Below are 18,226 nucleotides of genomic sequence, written 5' to 3'. Positions count from 1 at the left end.
AGGAATATTGTTGGGTTCCATGAAAGCTGTATTCTTGGCCATGGACAATGCAGCTTTAACCTGTGCTGCAGTAATGCTGGGTGCCTGGCATTCTTCCAGTATTGTGATTGGTCCTTTAGGGGGGAGAGAGGGGTAAAGTTGGCACTGAATCTGTCGGCCAGTATGTTGACAGTGTCTGTTGGCTCAGTATAGGCAGTACCATTGTGCAGTAACTTAGAGTAAATCTGGGTATTGCCGTGGAGATTCTTAATATAACTGTAGAAGACTTTGTGGTTGTTTTTAGTGTCTGCCCCAATTCTGCCTTCATAGCTAGCTTTAGAGGTTTTGATGAAGGATCTCATTTTTTTGTTGAGGCTAATAAGGGAGTTTTCCAGTCTTGGGACTTCACCTTTTTCTGCAACAGTTTCTTCCTTCTGTTGTAGAGTTTGTTAATGGCAGGGGACCACCAGATTGGCTTCCTTATTTTTGGAGGAGAGCATCTTGGTTCTGTTGGGTATGGCTAGTTCAATGCATTTATGTATGTGTTCGTACAGTATGATTCCGCAATCATGCACATTTTTTCCATTTGCATGGGTGCCATGAAGTTAGCCACCTCTGTTTTTAGGACCCCAAAGTCATGGTGGTCACCTATGCTGGTGGTGTAGGTGAAATGTGGATTTCCACGGTAATTAGTTTGTGGTTGGATCTAACTAGGGAGGAATTGACTATTGGTGTTGAGCAACGGTTGCCCAAGTTAATAATAGTCAGGTCAAGGATGTTGCTTCATCTAGTGGGGGTAAGAGTAAAGCTGTTTGCTTTCACTTTCAAGATAATGGATAGTAGTAAAGACATGCTGCCAGCAAAATTAATTATTTGAATGGCTCTCCTTTCATTACCTTGGCACATTGGAACTCACATGCACTGCCCTATTCTAAATAATGACTGTACCTCTGTGTTGCAAATAGCAACTTATCAACTGTTTGCTCATTTCCTTCTGTATTGCACATATTAACTATTTTTTTATTTATGTTGCATGTTGCATTTTTTATTTATGTTGTCCATTGCTTCTCTTGACAAGGGTCATGCCTGAAAAGGTTCTGGTGAGCAGCCTGCTTGTCTATTACATGACACACTTTACTGTTCCTTCCTATTACTCCTTCTAATGCTATATAATTCAGGGTCCTTCTTTTAACCACTATTGTATTTTCAGTGTGTTTCATCACTACACTGTGTTGTAGTGCATTTGCTCAATGGACTGCACCAAATTTGCCCACCCCAAACATCCCTGTACAGAGGAACCCCCCCCCTTCATCAACTTAATTATAATCATCTCCAAGGTTGTTCCAGCTGAAAAGAATAGATACATTGGCTTCAGAGTGATAGCAGCTCAGAGACGAGAACTGATCTCAATACCAAACATGCAGAAACTGGAATTCATGCAACTGGTTTTCAAAAATCCCTTTGACTTTCATTTGAATGCATGAACTGTGGAATTATCTTTCCTGACTAGCTTAGAGTACTCTGCAAATTAAGCCAGTCAAGTGGTACAGGACAGGATTCCATCTATACAACATGTAAATGTTCATTTAGTTATCAGTCTTAGTTTCCCCAAGACCAGCCAGGTGAAGGAAAGTATCTAATGATATGCAAAAAACAATAGAAAGAAGCACCAAAAAAAAGGTTGGATACCCAGCAAATCACTTTATTTCACAAAAAACAGCAGTCAAGTGCTTTCATCTAGCCAAAAGACTTTTTCAGAACTGCCATAGTAACCAAAAACACCATTGAAATACACACATTCAAAAAGTCATATGACATTATTGACCAATAAAAAATGAAAATGAAATTGTAATTGTAAAGCAATTAATGGTGAAACTGAGGTTGACCTTTTCTCATAATGATCTGCTTAAATAAATTAAATGGTGTTTTTAGTTAATATGGTAGTTCTGAAGAAGACTTTTCGCTAGACGAAAGCACTTGACTGCTGTTTTTTGTGGAATAAAGTGGTTTGCTGGGTATCCAACCATTTTTTTTTGGTGCTTCTTTCTATTGTTTTTTTGGTGTTTGGTTAGATTGGTGAACAGCTAATGGCATGTTCTGCTTCCTCAGGAGGAGTGCTGTGGGACATACAACTATGTGACTGCCCCCTGCTGGAGACTAGTGGCACTTCAGCATATGAGGAACTAGCAACACAACTCACAATGTCAAACATCATATTAAGCATGCGGTCATGGAAGCCCACACACACACATCCCACTCCCCCACAGAGGAGAGAAAGTAGAGCAACTGAAGTACAGGAGGTTATGGATGAGAGAAAGACATCTAAAAAAGAGAAAGGTGTAGTGAATGGTAAAAATACATTTAAAGAAGATAAGTGCATCAGAAAATGCAGAATTAAAGGGAAATAATTCTACAAATGCAGGACACTGTGGCAGTCCGAAGTGTTGTGATGGAACTAAAAGAACCTTCATTCAGCACCATCCATTATATGTCGGTCTAAGGCCCTTTTACAAAATGTTTCCAAAACTCTTAGGGGAAATACCTCAGAAACCAAATGGGAATAAAAAGAGCATTGGCAGGAGCTGTTTGTGTGAGATCAGTGGGGGTTACAAGGGACTAAAGCCAAAACTGTGCAATAAGCTGACATAAAAGGTGTCATTTTATATAATGTTTTGACTGTGCTGTACTCAAAAATATTTATGTATCTTTCTATAGCTATATCCATACCTCCCAACTTGGATTTTTGCCTCAAATTTTCAGCCCATTTTTCATAAAATTGTGGGTTTCTGGAAAATTAGTGGCAAATCATTAAAGAGTGAAGTTAGAAAATTATGACAGAAATTTGAGTTTCATACTTCCCACCCTTCAAGAAATTCATGCTAATGCCAAACCTGTTATTCTCTTGACTTTCTAAGTTTGTAAGAGCAATACTTAATACTTAAAAATTGTCCTTATTTTGGGGCCTTTGTCCCACTTTTATTTATGTTTTTTTCCAGATTTCTTGTTTTAAGAGGTTGAGAGATATGGCTATATCTTTCTATCTAGCGATATATATGTTAAGATATATCGACAAACTTCACATAGTTGATTAACATGGGTAGCAGCCATGTGCAGGCTGTGGGTGATTCAAAGGTAATGTGTGATGTATATCTCCTTAACTGTGAGAGGCCCCCTTACTGCAGACTCCTAAATATTAGGACACTGCAATTGTGTAGTAGTTATCTGTGAAAATATGATTCCCACTTATAATGCATATATGCACACACATGCGTACATATATATATATATATATATATATATATATATATATATATATATATATATATATATATATTTATATATACACACACACACAGACACACACACATTATATATGGATGCATAGTGGAACAATGAATCACATTGCTGCCTCACAATAAGAGGTTCTCCAGGTCAGTTCTTAGTTGAGGTGCCTTCTCTGTAGAGTCTAAATGACCTCCCTGTGTTCAGTTGTGTTTTCTCCAGGTGCTCTGGCTTCATCCCACATTCCAAAGACATAAAGTAGGTGGATTGGACGCTCTAATTTGGCCCAGAGGTGTGTGCATGTGTGTGTGCGTGTGTGTGTGTGTGTGTGTGTGTGTGTGTGTGTGTGTGTGTGTGTGTGTGTGTGTAAGAGAAGAACAACCTAGGCAGGGCTATCAACCTTGGATCTAGATGATTGTCACCGTTGAAGCGGCACCCCGACCTCATCTTAAAAAATGAGAAACTGTGAGATCACACCACCCAGGAAAAGGAGAAATCCCAGCAGTTTATCTTTCCATGAAAAAGTCAGACGGTTGCACACTAGTTATCACAAAAATGAGCGTCAGTCATTCATGCTTCAAAAACGAGCTGGCTGTCTCATCTCTCTCTCTCTCTCTCGATATATATATATATATATATATATATATATATATATATATATATATATATATATATGGGTCTACTTTAAAACACCGACAGGCAAAACACCGAAGACGAGAACACCGAGACTGGAAGATCGACAACTGAGATGACCGACAGTTTAAAAGCACGAAACTTCACATGCCCGACAAACCACAGTACCAACAATCAACAAAACAAAACAAATACCTTTTCTGAAAAACACACACACAACACAAGCACAACAAAAAACTTAAAAACCTACACTAAACCTTACATACACAACTATCTATGCACTAACCTTAACCCAAACCCTAACCCTAAGGTCCGTCACTATCACACACTCACCTAACCCGCGCCCTAACCCTAACTCACTTAACCCGCCCCTATCCCTAAAGTCTGCCACTATTGCACACTTAACTTACCCGCACCTTAACCCTAACTCATTTAACCCGCCCCTAACCCTAAAGTCTGTCACTATCGCACACTTACCTTGACATGTCAGTGTTCTCAGTGTCGGGCTTTTAAACTGTCGGTCATCTCAGTTGTCGATCTTCCGGTCTCGGTGTTCTCGAGGTCGGTGTTTTGAGTGTCAGTGTTTTAAAGTAGACCCATAGATATATATATATATATATATATATATATATATATAAAACAATATATCATACATGGCACAGTCTTTGCTTTGCAAGTATTTTTAGTTTTAGGAGCATCATCCATTCTGCTTATTTGTACTGTTAACTGTTATCTCAATTTAGTAACAACACAAGATGTCTAGGAAATTGGGATGTTTATTGATCATTTTTGATATGTTAAATTTTGTAACAAAAGTCTTCTGTTGATGCATTACCTGCAACATAACAGATAAAATATGCAAAGCATATCATCTATTAGAAAACCCCACCTGAATATTAACTGAAACTCTGCTGCAGTAGCAAAGCTCATGATACTGATCTCTGTGGTGTTAATCTGGTCAGAAAATCCCATTCATTGTGCCCTTTCAAATTAAATGAACATATGTAATGTCATACAGTTAAAATGACAAAATGTACTTGTTCAGACACAGAGATAAACCTCATCACACCCTCCATGTATTTGGGGGGGGGGGGTGCAGCCCCTTCCCCACAAGCACATGCCAAAAGGTAAAGATTCTAGTTCAAATGTAAAGGTTCTAGTTCTAAGGTCAGAAAACATCAGGGAAGAATAATCATCATTCCCAAGGTTTCCTGACCTCACAGATGTATTTCTAGCTTTCGTACATTTGGTGAATTCAGCGTCAGTACAGTTAACTGAACCCACCCAGCTGAGATTGATTATCTCGCTCACAGTTCTGTTCTGCTGACAGCGGTCATGCGACTTATTTTTGTTGTACTTCTCTGTCTGTAAAACTAAAGTAAATGGCACATTTTAAGTCATAGAATGAGTAAGCCTGATATGATGTTGCGGACATGTCCACACAGTTTGAGCTTTTCTTAGTACCTCTTCAGGAGACTGCACCCAAAAATGGAATATGGCAGTCATTGTACAATAATTCTGTATTTCATTGCAGAGCTGTTCCCAGTAGCTAACACATCTGAAATGCAACCAAGAAATGTATTGTTGTGGCATGGTGAAATCTGTGTCAGAGTGCTAGGAAAAATGTAAATCCTGTTGAAGCACTTTAGCACTAAATAAGCATGATATACCTGGTGCCTGCCCTGAAATTTGTGAAAAAGCAGTTCAGATTTTTGAAAAGTAGTTATCGTTGTTTATGAAATATATAAAAATGTCTGAAGTTAACAGCAGACTTTAGAATAATGCAGATTTAGTTTAATTCTTACAAGACCTGCACTGTTAATTACAGAAATCACATCCTTTATATTTAAGCATTTGCAAGAACTGCTTTTGTTAACAGTTTTGGCATTTCAGTCTTGAAATTTATGTAATTCTCTGAAATATCATTTTGCATTCAATCTGTCTTTTTCTTTCTTGACAGAAATCCTCCTTGATACAACTACAGCAACATCTGAGATTGGCTGGACCTCATACCCCTCATCAGGGGTGAGTTCTTTTGTTTATAATTACATTTTCATTAGGACTGTGCATTCCTTCTTACTGTTATGTTAAAAATCTACAGCTAGCCAATACCGCATCACAAGGATCTGCTTTCCTGAGAGTCTTACTTTGCTTACCTCACCCTATTTGGTAGTGTACCTAATGGAGCAGCTTGAGTCAAAGAATACAATTCTTCTATTTAATTCAGCAGCTAGACTGAGAAGGGAAAACACATATACATGGGTTTTTCAAAAAGGGAATGCAATGAATTTTGGATGCTTGGTGGTAGTCTTACCTCATCCAAGCTTGAAGAGTAAATAATAGATTACAAAGTATTTTCTGATGTAAAATGTGTAGTAATGGTGGTACTATACACTGCAGAATCTATGATTACCTAAATCTAGTCCATTTTAGCCTTAGACTCTATGTGCTTAGATATTCTTAAAACCTTAGTGTATATATTAATGATGCTAATATTTAAGGAAATGTAACATTTGAAAACTTTCCATGAATTTTATTGCATATGTAGTGAAGGTTTAAACAATACAGAATAGTGTATTTTTCAGTTCAGGTTTTAGACACCTATGAAAGCAGAGTTGTTGCTATTTTTTATTGAATTATTCTAACTGTAAAAGCCTTATTATTTTTATTTATTTATTGACATTTGTTAACCAGGTTAGTCCAACTGAGCCAGAGGCCCATTTTCAGTGGAGACCCCAGGGGTGAGAAGCTCCAGAAGTATTACATATTTTTGCAATAAAAATCAAATCAAAAATAAAAAATAAGAGTAAAAAATTAAAACCACCATAAAACATAATAAGAAAATCAATAGTTAAAGAATATCTGTACGTAGAATAGGTTAAATAACAATTGACAGGCCTAGAGAATATCACACATGAAGTACATACAAATAGAAGAAACATTCAGACCACCTTATGCAGTCTGTTTACATTTTCTTCAGTATAAAAGAGCTGAAAAGCAATATTTTAAGTGTTCAAAGTTCAAATACTTATATGAGGTGAATGAATGGAGATTTCAGTTCCAACTGAGAGGCATGGTGTTGAAAGAAACGGACAGACTTAACTAGACACATACATATATATATATATATATATATATCTATATAGTGGAAAGGTGGTAGAAATCAAAATGGCTGAACAAGTATGCCAAAGAGTATTTATGATAAATATCAGAAGCAAGGAGGAAGCAAATGAGAAACATTAAATGAAAATGCAAAAGGATCTTGAGATAACTTGGAAGAGCAGACAAAACACAGGAATATGAGGGTCTGTATTAGAACACTGAGCGTTCAAAATTTAGAGTGTTCTACTATCGACCCGTTTCGAAGAAACAGAAAACCAATTTTTTTTCCTAGGGAAAGAATTCGGTTGTCCGTTTTTGTTGCTTTGGTATTTTCAGTGCTATGGTGGAAAGTTACGGGTCAGGTTCAGGTAAGTGTGCGATTGTGTGGACGTGAGGTTTAGGGCAGATTAGGTGAGTTAGAGTTAGGACATGAGTCAGGTAAGTGTGCGATTGTGTGGACATGAGGTTTAGGGCAGATTAGATGAGTTAGAGTTAGGACGCGAGTCAGGTAAGTGTGCGATTGTGTGGACTTGAGGGTTAGGGCGGGGTAGGTGAGTTAGGGTTAGGGTGCGGGTGAGGTGACTCTGCAATAGTGCGGACCTTAGGGTTAGGGTTTGGGTTAAGGTAAGTGGATAGTTAGTGGTGTATGTACAGTTTAGTGTACGGTTAGGTGTAAGAGTTTAGGTGTATGTGTGTGGATTGCTGTTTGTTTGGTGTGCTTATGTTGTATGTATGTGTTTTGGAACAGCAATTTTTTTTTCCCTAGGAAAAAATTCGCTGTTCTGAATGTTCAGTGTTTTAAATTTTTGATTCATAGGGTTCGATATTAGAACACTCGAAATTTTGAATGTTCGGTGTTCTAATATAGACCCAAATATCTGAATATGAGAGGTCAGATAAAAGAAGCAGGAAGGCAAAGCAAAATATAGTGCTGAGATGATAAATCATCATGTGCAATATAATGTACATGTAATGTAGAGTGTCAGGCGAGTGTTTAGTGATGAGAAGGCAGACACATCCATATAACATAAATTTGTTCAGAAATCTAGTCATTCTGGAAGAGGATGCTGAGCAAGTGTGGATTTGTACTGGTTATTGTTTTACCGTGATTGGATGAACTAATTTTGTGAGGTCGATGGTTGTGGGACATTTTCTTGTGCCAGACAAGGATGCTGGGCGTAGTGGTGAGTGATGCTAGACTAGTGCTTCTGGGAAGTGCAGAATAAGAAGGGTGCAGACTGAGGGGGAGTGGTTAAAGGCTGTGAAGAGATACATAATGAATGGAAGGCTGTTTTCAGAGGGCAAGCTTAAGTGTAGAAAAGAGTTTGCTGACAAAAGGAGGTATTGCTGCAAGCTAAGTAGGGAGAGGTAGGGTGGTGAAGGCACATGGGGGATTGGTAAGGAAGGCAGTCATGAAACAGGTCGGACTGTAATCAGTAGTTTCTCTGAACAGAGAGTTTGTTAAAGTTAAGCAAGGATTTAAGTATTTAGCATTGTTATGTACACCTTTAAGAGAGTGCTAGGAAAGAGCATGTGTTTTGAATTTATTGAGTGTATGAAATGTCTTGGATGTGTTAATTCATTGTGAAGGGATCTGCTGCCCATTGGGAATCTTGTTGTATGGCATGTCTGATACATTGGTAGCCTCTTTAAGGTGTATTATAAAATTTTTATTTTGTGCTTAAAAATATGAAATAGAATACACAAAATCAAGGTTGTGGGAATTATTCCATGCTATAATAGATAAGCATTTTTGGATTATAAATAATATGAACTTGTAGTTAGCACAGAGAATTAAAGTTGTTGCTGAACTGTTAACTATCTGCTTCCTGTAGTTCATCATTTTATTCTTCGGCCTAAGTTTTCCTGCTGTGTGACACTGAGCAAGTAGCTTTAATGAACAGGCAGAGTTTGAAAATATAGATATGGATCAGTGCTCTACTCCATTTATAAACTAAATAACATGAAATAATAGTATTGGTATCTTAGCTATTAGTTTAAAAGAGATACATTGTATGTACAAAAGAACTCTTAAGTGCTTCTCCAGTTAACAATTAACAAGAAAATAATTGCATTGGCTAGATATTTACATTATGTACCATGGGAAAAATTGTTAGTAAATGACAGATTGAAAAAGAAAACACATTAATACCAAATTTATGATAATAGGGTTTACAAAATGAAGCCATCCAAGCAATGTGAAGAAATGAGGTTTCAGCTCTTTTCACTCTACTGTGGCAATGACCTGGGTCAGGGGAGGACACCCAGTAAGAAAAAATCTTAAGTCAAGAAGTACTGATGCCTGTTTACAGCAAAGAGTTACCCCAAGGAGATGCATGGGGCAAGTGATGGTACCAATACAGGAAGTGTGCTACAAGCTTACATATACTGAAAGCAGCATTTGTATGTGTGGTGGGTATCCTAATAACCTTAAATTGGGTGGGAGAAGTAACAAGAAAGTGTAGCTTATGCATTTGTTTCTTTTAATGAGAGCGCCAATGATATACAAAGTGGCTAATGTCCATCTGCAAAATGATACGACTAAAACTTTCAAACAGAAAACAAAGTTTAAAGACATGTACCAAAAACCATGAAGTAATACTTCATACATTTGCTTAAATTTTCATGAACAATGTTCACAGAAGGTAAACAGAGTACAGCATAAATCACGAGCATTTCTCCATTTGTGCCATATTACAAAGGCATTTTACTGCATTCATGTAACTGGAATGCTTGCCTGCCCTAACATCTTATTTAAAGCTCTTCATCTGTAAGATCTGCCTGTTACCATTGTTTTATTATTTACTTTTATATCTATAGTGGATGAGACAAATGGCACCATACATCATGATTTATTTGTTTAAGTATGGAAGCATCTTTTATGTAAACATTATGCAGCACACATTTTTTTCTGAATTTTGTAGTCTCCTGTTTATTCAAGTCATTTTTAGAGATATGGAAGGTTTTAGTTTTTAACATTTTAACATTTACTACAGTGTGTAGATGTGAGAAATTTGATGAACACTAAATATGGCTCTATTTCTTATTTAAATACACAATAACAAATTATAAGCTCCTGTAATAGCCATTACAAGACGTTTAACAACAAAGGTAAATGCTAGTGACTAGAACATGGAGCATTATTTATCAAGACCAGAAAGACTCACTAGATATGGTTTGGTTAAACGTTTGGATAATCGGTCTATTGCAGGATGCAGACACACGCACCACACAATCATGCATACATGGCAAATACACCTATGGACACATCTGAAAATTTACATTGTGCTGCTTCTAGTCCCTATTCTATTAGGCAAGCACTTTTTAAAAATTTATTTATTTATGTGTTTTAATAACCATTTGTTAACCAGGGCAAAATGCTGAGCCACATGGAGCTTTTTCAGGCTCAGCTTGGAAAAAATCTAAATAAATTGTTGAAAAGTGAATAGAAAAGCAATACCAAAAGCAGTGGGCCTGATTCTAAAAGATATGCTCTCAGTTTAAGTGACCACAGCAGCTTTTGATATAAAGATAATTTTTTAAGTTATTTTTTAAAGTGTTTGGTATAATGGTTCTTTCAGCTGAGGATACACCGACTACTGGTGCTGTTTGGGAAAAGATTTGTGCAGATGTTGAGGATAATGGTGCTGTTGTGTTAAGTAGAATGTTCAAAGAACACCATCATACTATGAGCTACTTTAAAAATTTCACACAGCTGCAGTCTGTTGCTGAGACTGCATCTGCTGAGGAGATTGCAGCCCTGGCTGAGGTTCGAGTTCATGGGAAGAAAGTTTTCTCAGCCTTGAATGATATGGTGCCACACTTAAACAATGTGGATGCTTTAAAAGAAACTATTGCTCCATTAGCCAAGAAGCATGCTACAGAGCTTAAAGTAGATGTGAAGGACTTTGGGATAATATTTGAAAATCTGTTGGAGCTTATCAGAGAGAAGCAAGGTGCAGATGTCAAAGTGGCCTTTAAGAAAGTGACAGATCTAATATATGAAGAAATAAAAACTGCATATTGATGCACTGTGTAGTCCAGTTTAAATAAAACATTTCAAAAACTGAAATCTGGTCTGAATTGAGGATTAATTGTCTTAAGTCCCACCCATCTGGCTTGTGTACACAAAGATTGAGCAGTGTTAAAACCTCCCTTTGGGGTGCAGAAGAGATGTGACAAGTCTGCTTATCAAGTACTTGATTTAGGGTCTATGCAGAGATGTAGCTTAAACTGGTGTATGTGTTCATGTGGTAATGTTTCTTAGGGGTATTGGATTTCAGTTGCTCTAGACTGAAGAAAAAAATGGTTCAGTAAGACAGTTGTGATTTGTGGAAGAAGTTCCCAGTCATGTTTTGGACGACCTGCATAAATATTGGATTTTAGCACCTTTAAGCATTAATTGCAAGAAGATGGTTGGAAAATTTTAGTGCAAGATAGAACATTAATCTGAGATGTTGCCTGGTTATGTTCATATTTAATGATCAAAAAGCCTTCTCTGTGTTTGGGGTGACTAATATGGCTCTACAAACCTAACAAGGGTCATGGTCTCTTGGGATTGCCAGAGGCAATTCACACCTTTCTATGGCTTAACTGCTCTTGTCTCTGCTTAGGACTTATTGTAATATCAACAATGGTTGAGCTGATAGAAATGGCTGGTAAAAAGCTGGCTCCTTCGATCACCCCTCTGCCTATCGATAGGGCTGAAGAAGCATTTGGGGGGTCCTTGTGAGGCTAGGTCTTTTGCTTCTCAAAATTGCAAATGAGAAGTAATGGCTCGCACTCTGACCAGAAACCTAGCTTCTGGTAGTTGCCTTGGGCACTGAATTATGGGCAGTACAAGGCCATTACACAAAATAGATAGGGGAAAATTTGAGGGTGTCCCTGTGCTCCTGGAAGGAAGTTTTGTTTTTTGGGAAAACATCTTTGTGAGAGAGCTGTCCACCCATGTTGTATATGTGTGAAGGTAACCACTACATGATGTGAAGCTGCTATTAATGGAAGCCTATAAGAAAGACCATATGAGTGGAACCCTTTCAGTCTAGGTATGAACCCCAGGAAGATGAGCATTACTGAAGCTATGTCCTGACTGGAAGAGAGCTAGAAAAAAAGGGGGGTTGGGAGGGTGGCCTAATGGTTAAGGTGTTTGCCTTACAAACACAAGGTGCAGGGTTTGAGCCTCACAAGGGAAAATTGGCTAGGTTTAAAATGGCTCACAAGGGCAGTTAGCTTAGTACTAATCTATGAACCTATGACCCTATGAACTTAAAATGAGGGCAGGTCTTTTGGAATCTGTCCCCTGGTGTAAGCTTGTTTATAGATAGGCCTTACACCAAAGTAAGTCAGTTACACCGGGGGTCAGGGGTCCGAATGGAGAGATGAAAAGTCAACAAGCAAAGGAAAGTCGTAATGCTGAAATTGAATTCATCCTCAAGTATTGGTGAGTACCTTCACGAGGTGAACCCTGTTTTTACAAAATCTCACCAAGGCGACACTGATATACAGACTGTATTTATATAGCCTATATCATGGACAGAAGTAGGTTAAAAACTAAAAAAGACTGCTGGGTGTACAAGACCCAGGATAAAAAAGTGCCCAACACTGGTAGGTGCACTGGTGCCAGGACTGGAAAAGATGACAGTGTAGAATCCTCAAAATATGGAAACATTCCTACAATGGGGCCAGACCAAGACCAGGCCCAGGAAGAGGATAGCCCCCCCCCCCCCCGTTGTAGCAAGAAATAGCAGTCCACAAAAAACATAGAATAGCCATAAAGAAGATAAAGTGGACTATTGAGGATAAGAAAGAAATTATGTATTGTTACTATTATGCAAAAAGCCGAGAATTTCCAGACACAATATATACAATAAGATTAAGAGAGAAATTAGAGGAAAGAAAAATACTTCCGCAAGAAGAACTTTCAGAAGCTTCAGATGAAAATTTGTGTTCATTAATACAACAGATTTGTGAAAAACAGTATATAGATCAAGAAACCTTGACCTGTTTGGAAAAAGAAGCATCTGAGTAAGTGCAAAAATATAAACAACAAACCAAGAGATATTTGAATAGTATAAAAAAGAAATATGGACATGGGAAAGAAAAAGAGAGAGATTTGATATGGTGCAGTATTTATGCAAAGGAGAAAGCCAAATTAATCAATGTGAAGAAGGTAGTCCCAAAGATATTCGAAGAGAAATACAGGCAAAAGCATCCAGATATGGAAAATTTCACAATAAGGAAATAACATCACAAAGATGGAACATAGAAAAGAAGATTAGTAAAGCAGATGTTAAAAAAAATAGAAGCTGAAGTTATGGAGTGCCTGCAAAGTGAAGGATTTGGTGTAGAAGGCCTAGCACAGGTTACATCACAGTAGGATGGAGTGAGTCCCCAAAGTAGGGAGAAACAGGAAGATCAGGAAACATCTGAGGAAGACATATGGGCATGGGAAAGATAAAGAGATTTTAATATAGTGTAATATTTATGCAAAGGAGAAAACAAAACTAATCAATACAAAAGAGCAGCACCAAAGATATTTGAAGGGAAATACAGGCAAAGGAATCCAGACATGGATAGCTTTACAAAAGAAAAAATAAGAAGACAAAGAAGAAAAGTAGAAAAGGAGATAAGTAATGGAAAAGTTAAAGAAATAGAAACTGAGGTCATGGAGTACCTGCAAAGTGAAGGATTCAGTGTAGAATATCTAACTCAGAAAGCACCACAACAGGATAGAGCAATGGATATCCAAATTAACAGGGAAATCAGTGGAACAGGAAGCAATTGGTCAGGTGCCATATAAAGATAATTTGGAGCCTTCCACAGGAAACCAGTTAAAACATTCACTTGAAGCTAGACACCAAGGGAAGGAACAGGAAACTGTGGAAACTCTGATGCAGTCAATGTTGAGGAATAATAGGCCAGTAAGTTCCCATATGATAGAGCAATGCATGGCACGGGATGAAGTTGAAGAGAATGTGCCATAGGAATATGCTATAGAATTTTCTATAGAATGCCCACAGGAATTGGAAAACAAGGGATGTGCCCTTAGTTTGGAAGAAAATGAGCTAAGAGAAGAGTTGCTTGATTTAATAGACATAAACAGATATATCAAGAACAATGAAAGAAATAGACTGCAGAAGGTTAATAAAACCCAAAAAGTCAGAAGTTTAATAAAGCAAATAAACACAGTAATTAGGACTGTTCATAGAGACCCATATGATATAGCAGAAGTAAACAGGATATATTACTGTGCAGCTAAATTAATAATGGATAAAGTTCTACCACAAGAACACAGGGTAGTGAGGGAAAGGAAGGGGAGAAATCAAATACCATCATGGAAATATCGAATAGAGAAAACTATAAAGCAGTTAAGACAAGAAGTGTCACTGTTAGAAGATTATAGAAGAGGGAATAGATCAACAAAAATACTAAGAAAGATAGATGTGATAAAAGATGTGCAGTATTAGAACAGACCAGGATCTATAATGCACTATTGCAAATAACAAACTAAAAATTTCAGCACAGATGGAAAGACTTAGAAGATACGAAAATAAATATAAAGGAAAAGTACAAAATAAGCAGTTTATTGATGATCCAAAAAAGTTTTATAGAGACTTGGGAAAAAGGGTAAAAGGAATTGAAAGACCGCCAAAAAAAGAAGAAATAGATACATTTTGGAGAAGTATCTATGAAGATCATGTGGAACATAACAAATATGCTAAATGGACAGAAGAAGTTAAAGAAAGAATAAGAGGTTCAAACGTACAGGATATGAAATGGGATGAAGTAACAGCCAGAGAGATTGAAACAAAGTTAAGAAAAGCCTTTAATTGGAAAACCCCAGGTCCAGATGCAGTACCTAATTTTTGGCTGAAAGTATTAATATCTTTGCATGAAGATTTAGCCATGAGTAAGAATTCTTTATATGCACACCCCAAACAGACACCAACCTGGTTAACAACAGGAAAAACAATGCTCCTGCTTAAGAGTGAACCTGCAAGCTATCCTAAAAATTATAGACCGATAACTTGCCTTTCGACGACGTATAAACTATACACATGAATTGATGCTGACAGAGTTTATAGTCATTTAGAAGAAAACTCAATTATGGCAGTAGAACAAAAGGGCAATAGAAGAAAGTCATATGGAACAAAGGATCATTTGTTGTTAAATAAAGTCATAGTGGAGAACTGTAAAAAGGGGAAGAATCTAAGTATGGCATGGACTGACTACAAGAAAGCATTTCACAGTACCCCACATTCATGAATAAAAGAGTGCTTAAAAATGTATAAGATACACCCTACACTGATCAACTACATTACAGTGACCATGAAACAGTGGCAGACCACTTTGCAATTAAGCCATGATAAAGGACAAATTATTATCCCAGGGATAAAAATTCAAAGGGGGATATTTCAGGGTGACTCTCTGTCACCGCTGCTATTCTGCCTTGTCCTTAACCCATTAAGCTGTTTACTTAACAGCTTAGGCTATGGCTATAATTTGGCTCCTAGAAAACAACAAAGTGTAAAGACTTCTCATCTTCTCTTTGTCAATGATTTAAAACTGTATAGCTCATCAGATGAGGAAATGAAAGCACAACTGCAAGCTGTCAAAACTTTTTCAGATGATATAAGAATGTCATTTGGTCTTGATAAATGTGCAAAAGCAACCTTTAAAGCAGGAAAACTGCAACGTCAGGAAAACATCAGTTTGGGACAAGAATGTGATAGAAAAGAACTTGATCAAGAGGGAGTTGCTAAATACTTGGGAAATGATGAAGGATCAACAATAAAACATGAATAGATGCAAATAAAACTTAGTAAAGAATATTTCGGAAGACTTAAATTAATCCTGAAAACAGCACTGACATCTAGGAAGAAAATTCAAGCTATAAACCAATTTGCACTTCCAGTCCAAACTTACAGTTTTGGAGTGATTGACTGGTCCCAAAATGTGTTGGATAGATCAGACAGGAAAACAAGAAGGATGCTTCATGCTCACCAAATGATTTATAAAAATCAGTGCATACCATGATTATATATTCCCCGTTCTGAAGGAGGGATGGGCCTCCTTGAAATTGATTATATGTATAGATCTACAATCGTGGGACTCCACACATATCTGCTGACCTCACAAGACCCAAACGTAGTGAAAGTTTTGAAACATGAGGAGAGCAAATCTAAGATGACTTCTCTGCTTAATTTGGCAGATGCATATCAGCATCAAGCAGGAATGGAAATCAAACCAGCAGTGAATAAAAATCAGGCAGCAACGGAATGTGCCAAAAAACAAATGAAAGAATATAAGGTGAAGGACCAGATGAAAAGGCAAGAAATGTGAAAAAAGCATATACATAGTTGCAAGTATAGAAAACTTCTGGAAGAACCTCATGTTGGTCAGGAACAAATGCAGGAATGGTTAAGGAGTGGCGAATTCAACCCAAGAGATGAAAGGTTAATATTGGCAGCCCAAGATAGTGGGCTACGTACATGTTGGTTTACAAAGTCCATTGAGCATGTGGGAGAAACAGACAAATGTAGGATTTGTAAAACCGAATTGGAAACAGTTGCACACCTTGTTGCAGGTTGCAACATACTAATGGCAGAAGGATTGTATATTGAAAGGCATAATAATGTGGCAAGATTGTTGCACTGGGGATTGTGTAAACATTATGGTATTGAAGTGGCTGAAAAACACTGGAAACATGAGCCACAAAGCATCATAGAAAATGATGAAGTTTATATCACATGGAATCACCCATTACCAACAGTTCAAAAGATAGATGCTAGAAAACTGGATATAGTGGTTCAAGAAAAGAAGACAAAAGTAGCATTGACCACTGAAGTCGCCACACCCAGTGACTACAGAGTCTTGCATACAGAGAGACATAAAGTCATAAAATATCAGGATCTGCAGGCAGAAATGAGAGCAATGTGGAAAAAAAGATACGCAGACAGTTCCAACAGTAGTAGAAGCAACGGGTCTTATAAAAAGAATGTACAATCATATTTAGATTTTACCAATCCATGTAACTCCATACGAATTGCAAAAGGAGTTATTACTCGGCACACTGTGGGTGCTCCGAAGAGCACTTTAGGCTGACATCAAAGATTGAAACAATACTAATTTCATGAACTTTAACTGTACTTTGACTTAGGAATGGGGTCCATTCCTGTCATGGTATTAGAAACCCAAAAGGCTTGGAGATATTAAAAGAGAAAAGCGAGAGAATATTTCTCAGAATCAGGGCAAAGTTACACTGAGAGCAACTCTTTTGGAGTCCAGCCCAATATTAATGAAGTCAACAAACAATGTAAGTAAATTTACATATATGCAATCGAATAATTATGTTGCAATATATGTAGGTTAGTATTGTACCTATGATCCAATGTTAGTTTTTTGAACATTTACAATATTTACATTTTTCTACAAGTAAGGGGTTGGGGTGGGTAAAAGTGAGAAGAAAAAGCACAGCAGAGAGGGATCCAAGTAAGGAGTGCTGACTGAAGATAGGACATGTAGAAGCTAAAGAAGAAGGGGGGGTATTAGAAAGGGTGGAATAGTACAAGTTAAAGAAATGGAAGTAAATGCTTTGGGGGGTATACTATTTCATAGGTTCATAGATTAGTACTATGCTAACTGCCTTTTTGGGCCATTTTAAGCCTAGCCAATTATCCCATGTAAAACTTAATCCCTGCATTTTATGTCGGTAAGGTAAACACCTTAACCATTATGCCAACCATCCTGGAATTGAGAATCACGCCCTGTAGTGGTATCTGTGTTTCATTGCCTATAACAGCGAAAAAGATTTGTTGTGATTGGAGATAGGATATGTAGGAGTGGTGACATTGCATTTCTTGTTGTATAGGAGCATCTTGGTAATCAGTGCCTTCTCTGCCTGCAGTTTGCAAAATTGCTGGTAACCATTCCTTTTCCAATGTTACTTCCCATAACCAACATAAGCAATACATGCAAGATACATGAGTACTGCTGCCTGAGTCTTCCATGAAAAAGGATCCTGCACCCAATCGGGATTTGCCTTACTAAGTAAAGGCTTGCTATGCAAAAACTGTTTTCTGAGACCCCAGAATCTTGTTTTCAGTTGTACTCCAGAAGAGCAACCAACATAGTCACGAGAAACAACATACTTAGCATTTACAAAAATGCAGCCACTGAAAATGTAAATGACAACATTTTCCATATCAGGAAATTAATATCTCAGTAATTA

The 18,226-nt window shown here is 37.4% G+C and overlaps 2 protein-coding genes across 2 annotated transcripts in view; both read left to right on the top strand.

Annotated features, from left to right (window-relative positions):
- The window catches only part of LOC122808722 (ephrin type-B receptor 5-like), a 1,437,003-nt gene that overhangs the window by 632,701 nt on the left and 786,076 nt on the right, over positions 1–18,226 (top strand). Inside the window, exon 2 of the mRNA XM_044079715.1 lies at positions 5,855–5,919. Within this exon, the coding sequence (XP_043935650.1) occupies positions 5,855–5,919 (65 nt within the window). The remainder of the gene's footprint in view (positions 1–5,854; positions 5,920–18,226) is intronic.
- On the top strand, positions 10,565–11,023 carry LOC122808723 (hemoglobin subunit alpha-like). Its single transcript, XM_044079716.1, has one exon. The coding sequence runs from the start codon at positions 10,565–10,567 to the stop codon at positions 11,021–11,023; it is 459 nt and encodes a 152-aa protein (XP_043935651.1).

This window comes from Protopterus annectens, chromosome 8.part0 (assembly GCF_019279795.1).
Source record: "Protopterus annectens isolate FY-2018-M chromosome 8.part0, PAN1.0, whole genome shotgun sequence".
NCBI classification, from domain to species: domain Eukaryota; kingdom Metazoa; phylum Chordata; order Ceratodontiformes; family Protopteridae; genus Protopterus; species Protopterus annectens.
This window is presented reverse-complemented; position numbering and strand designations above follow the sequence as displayed.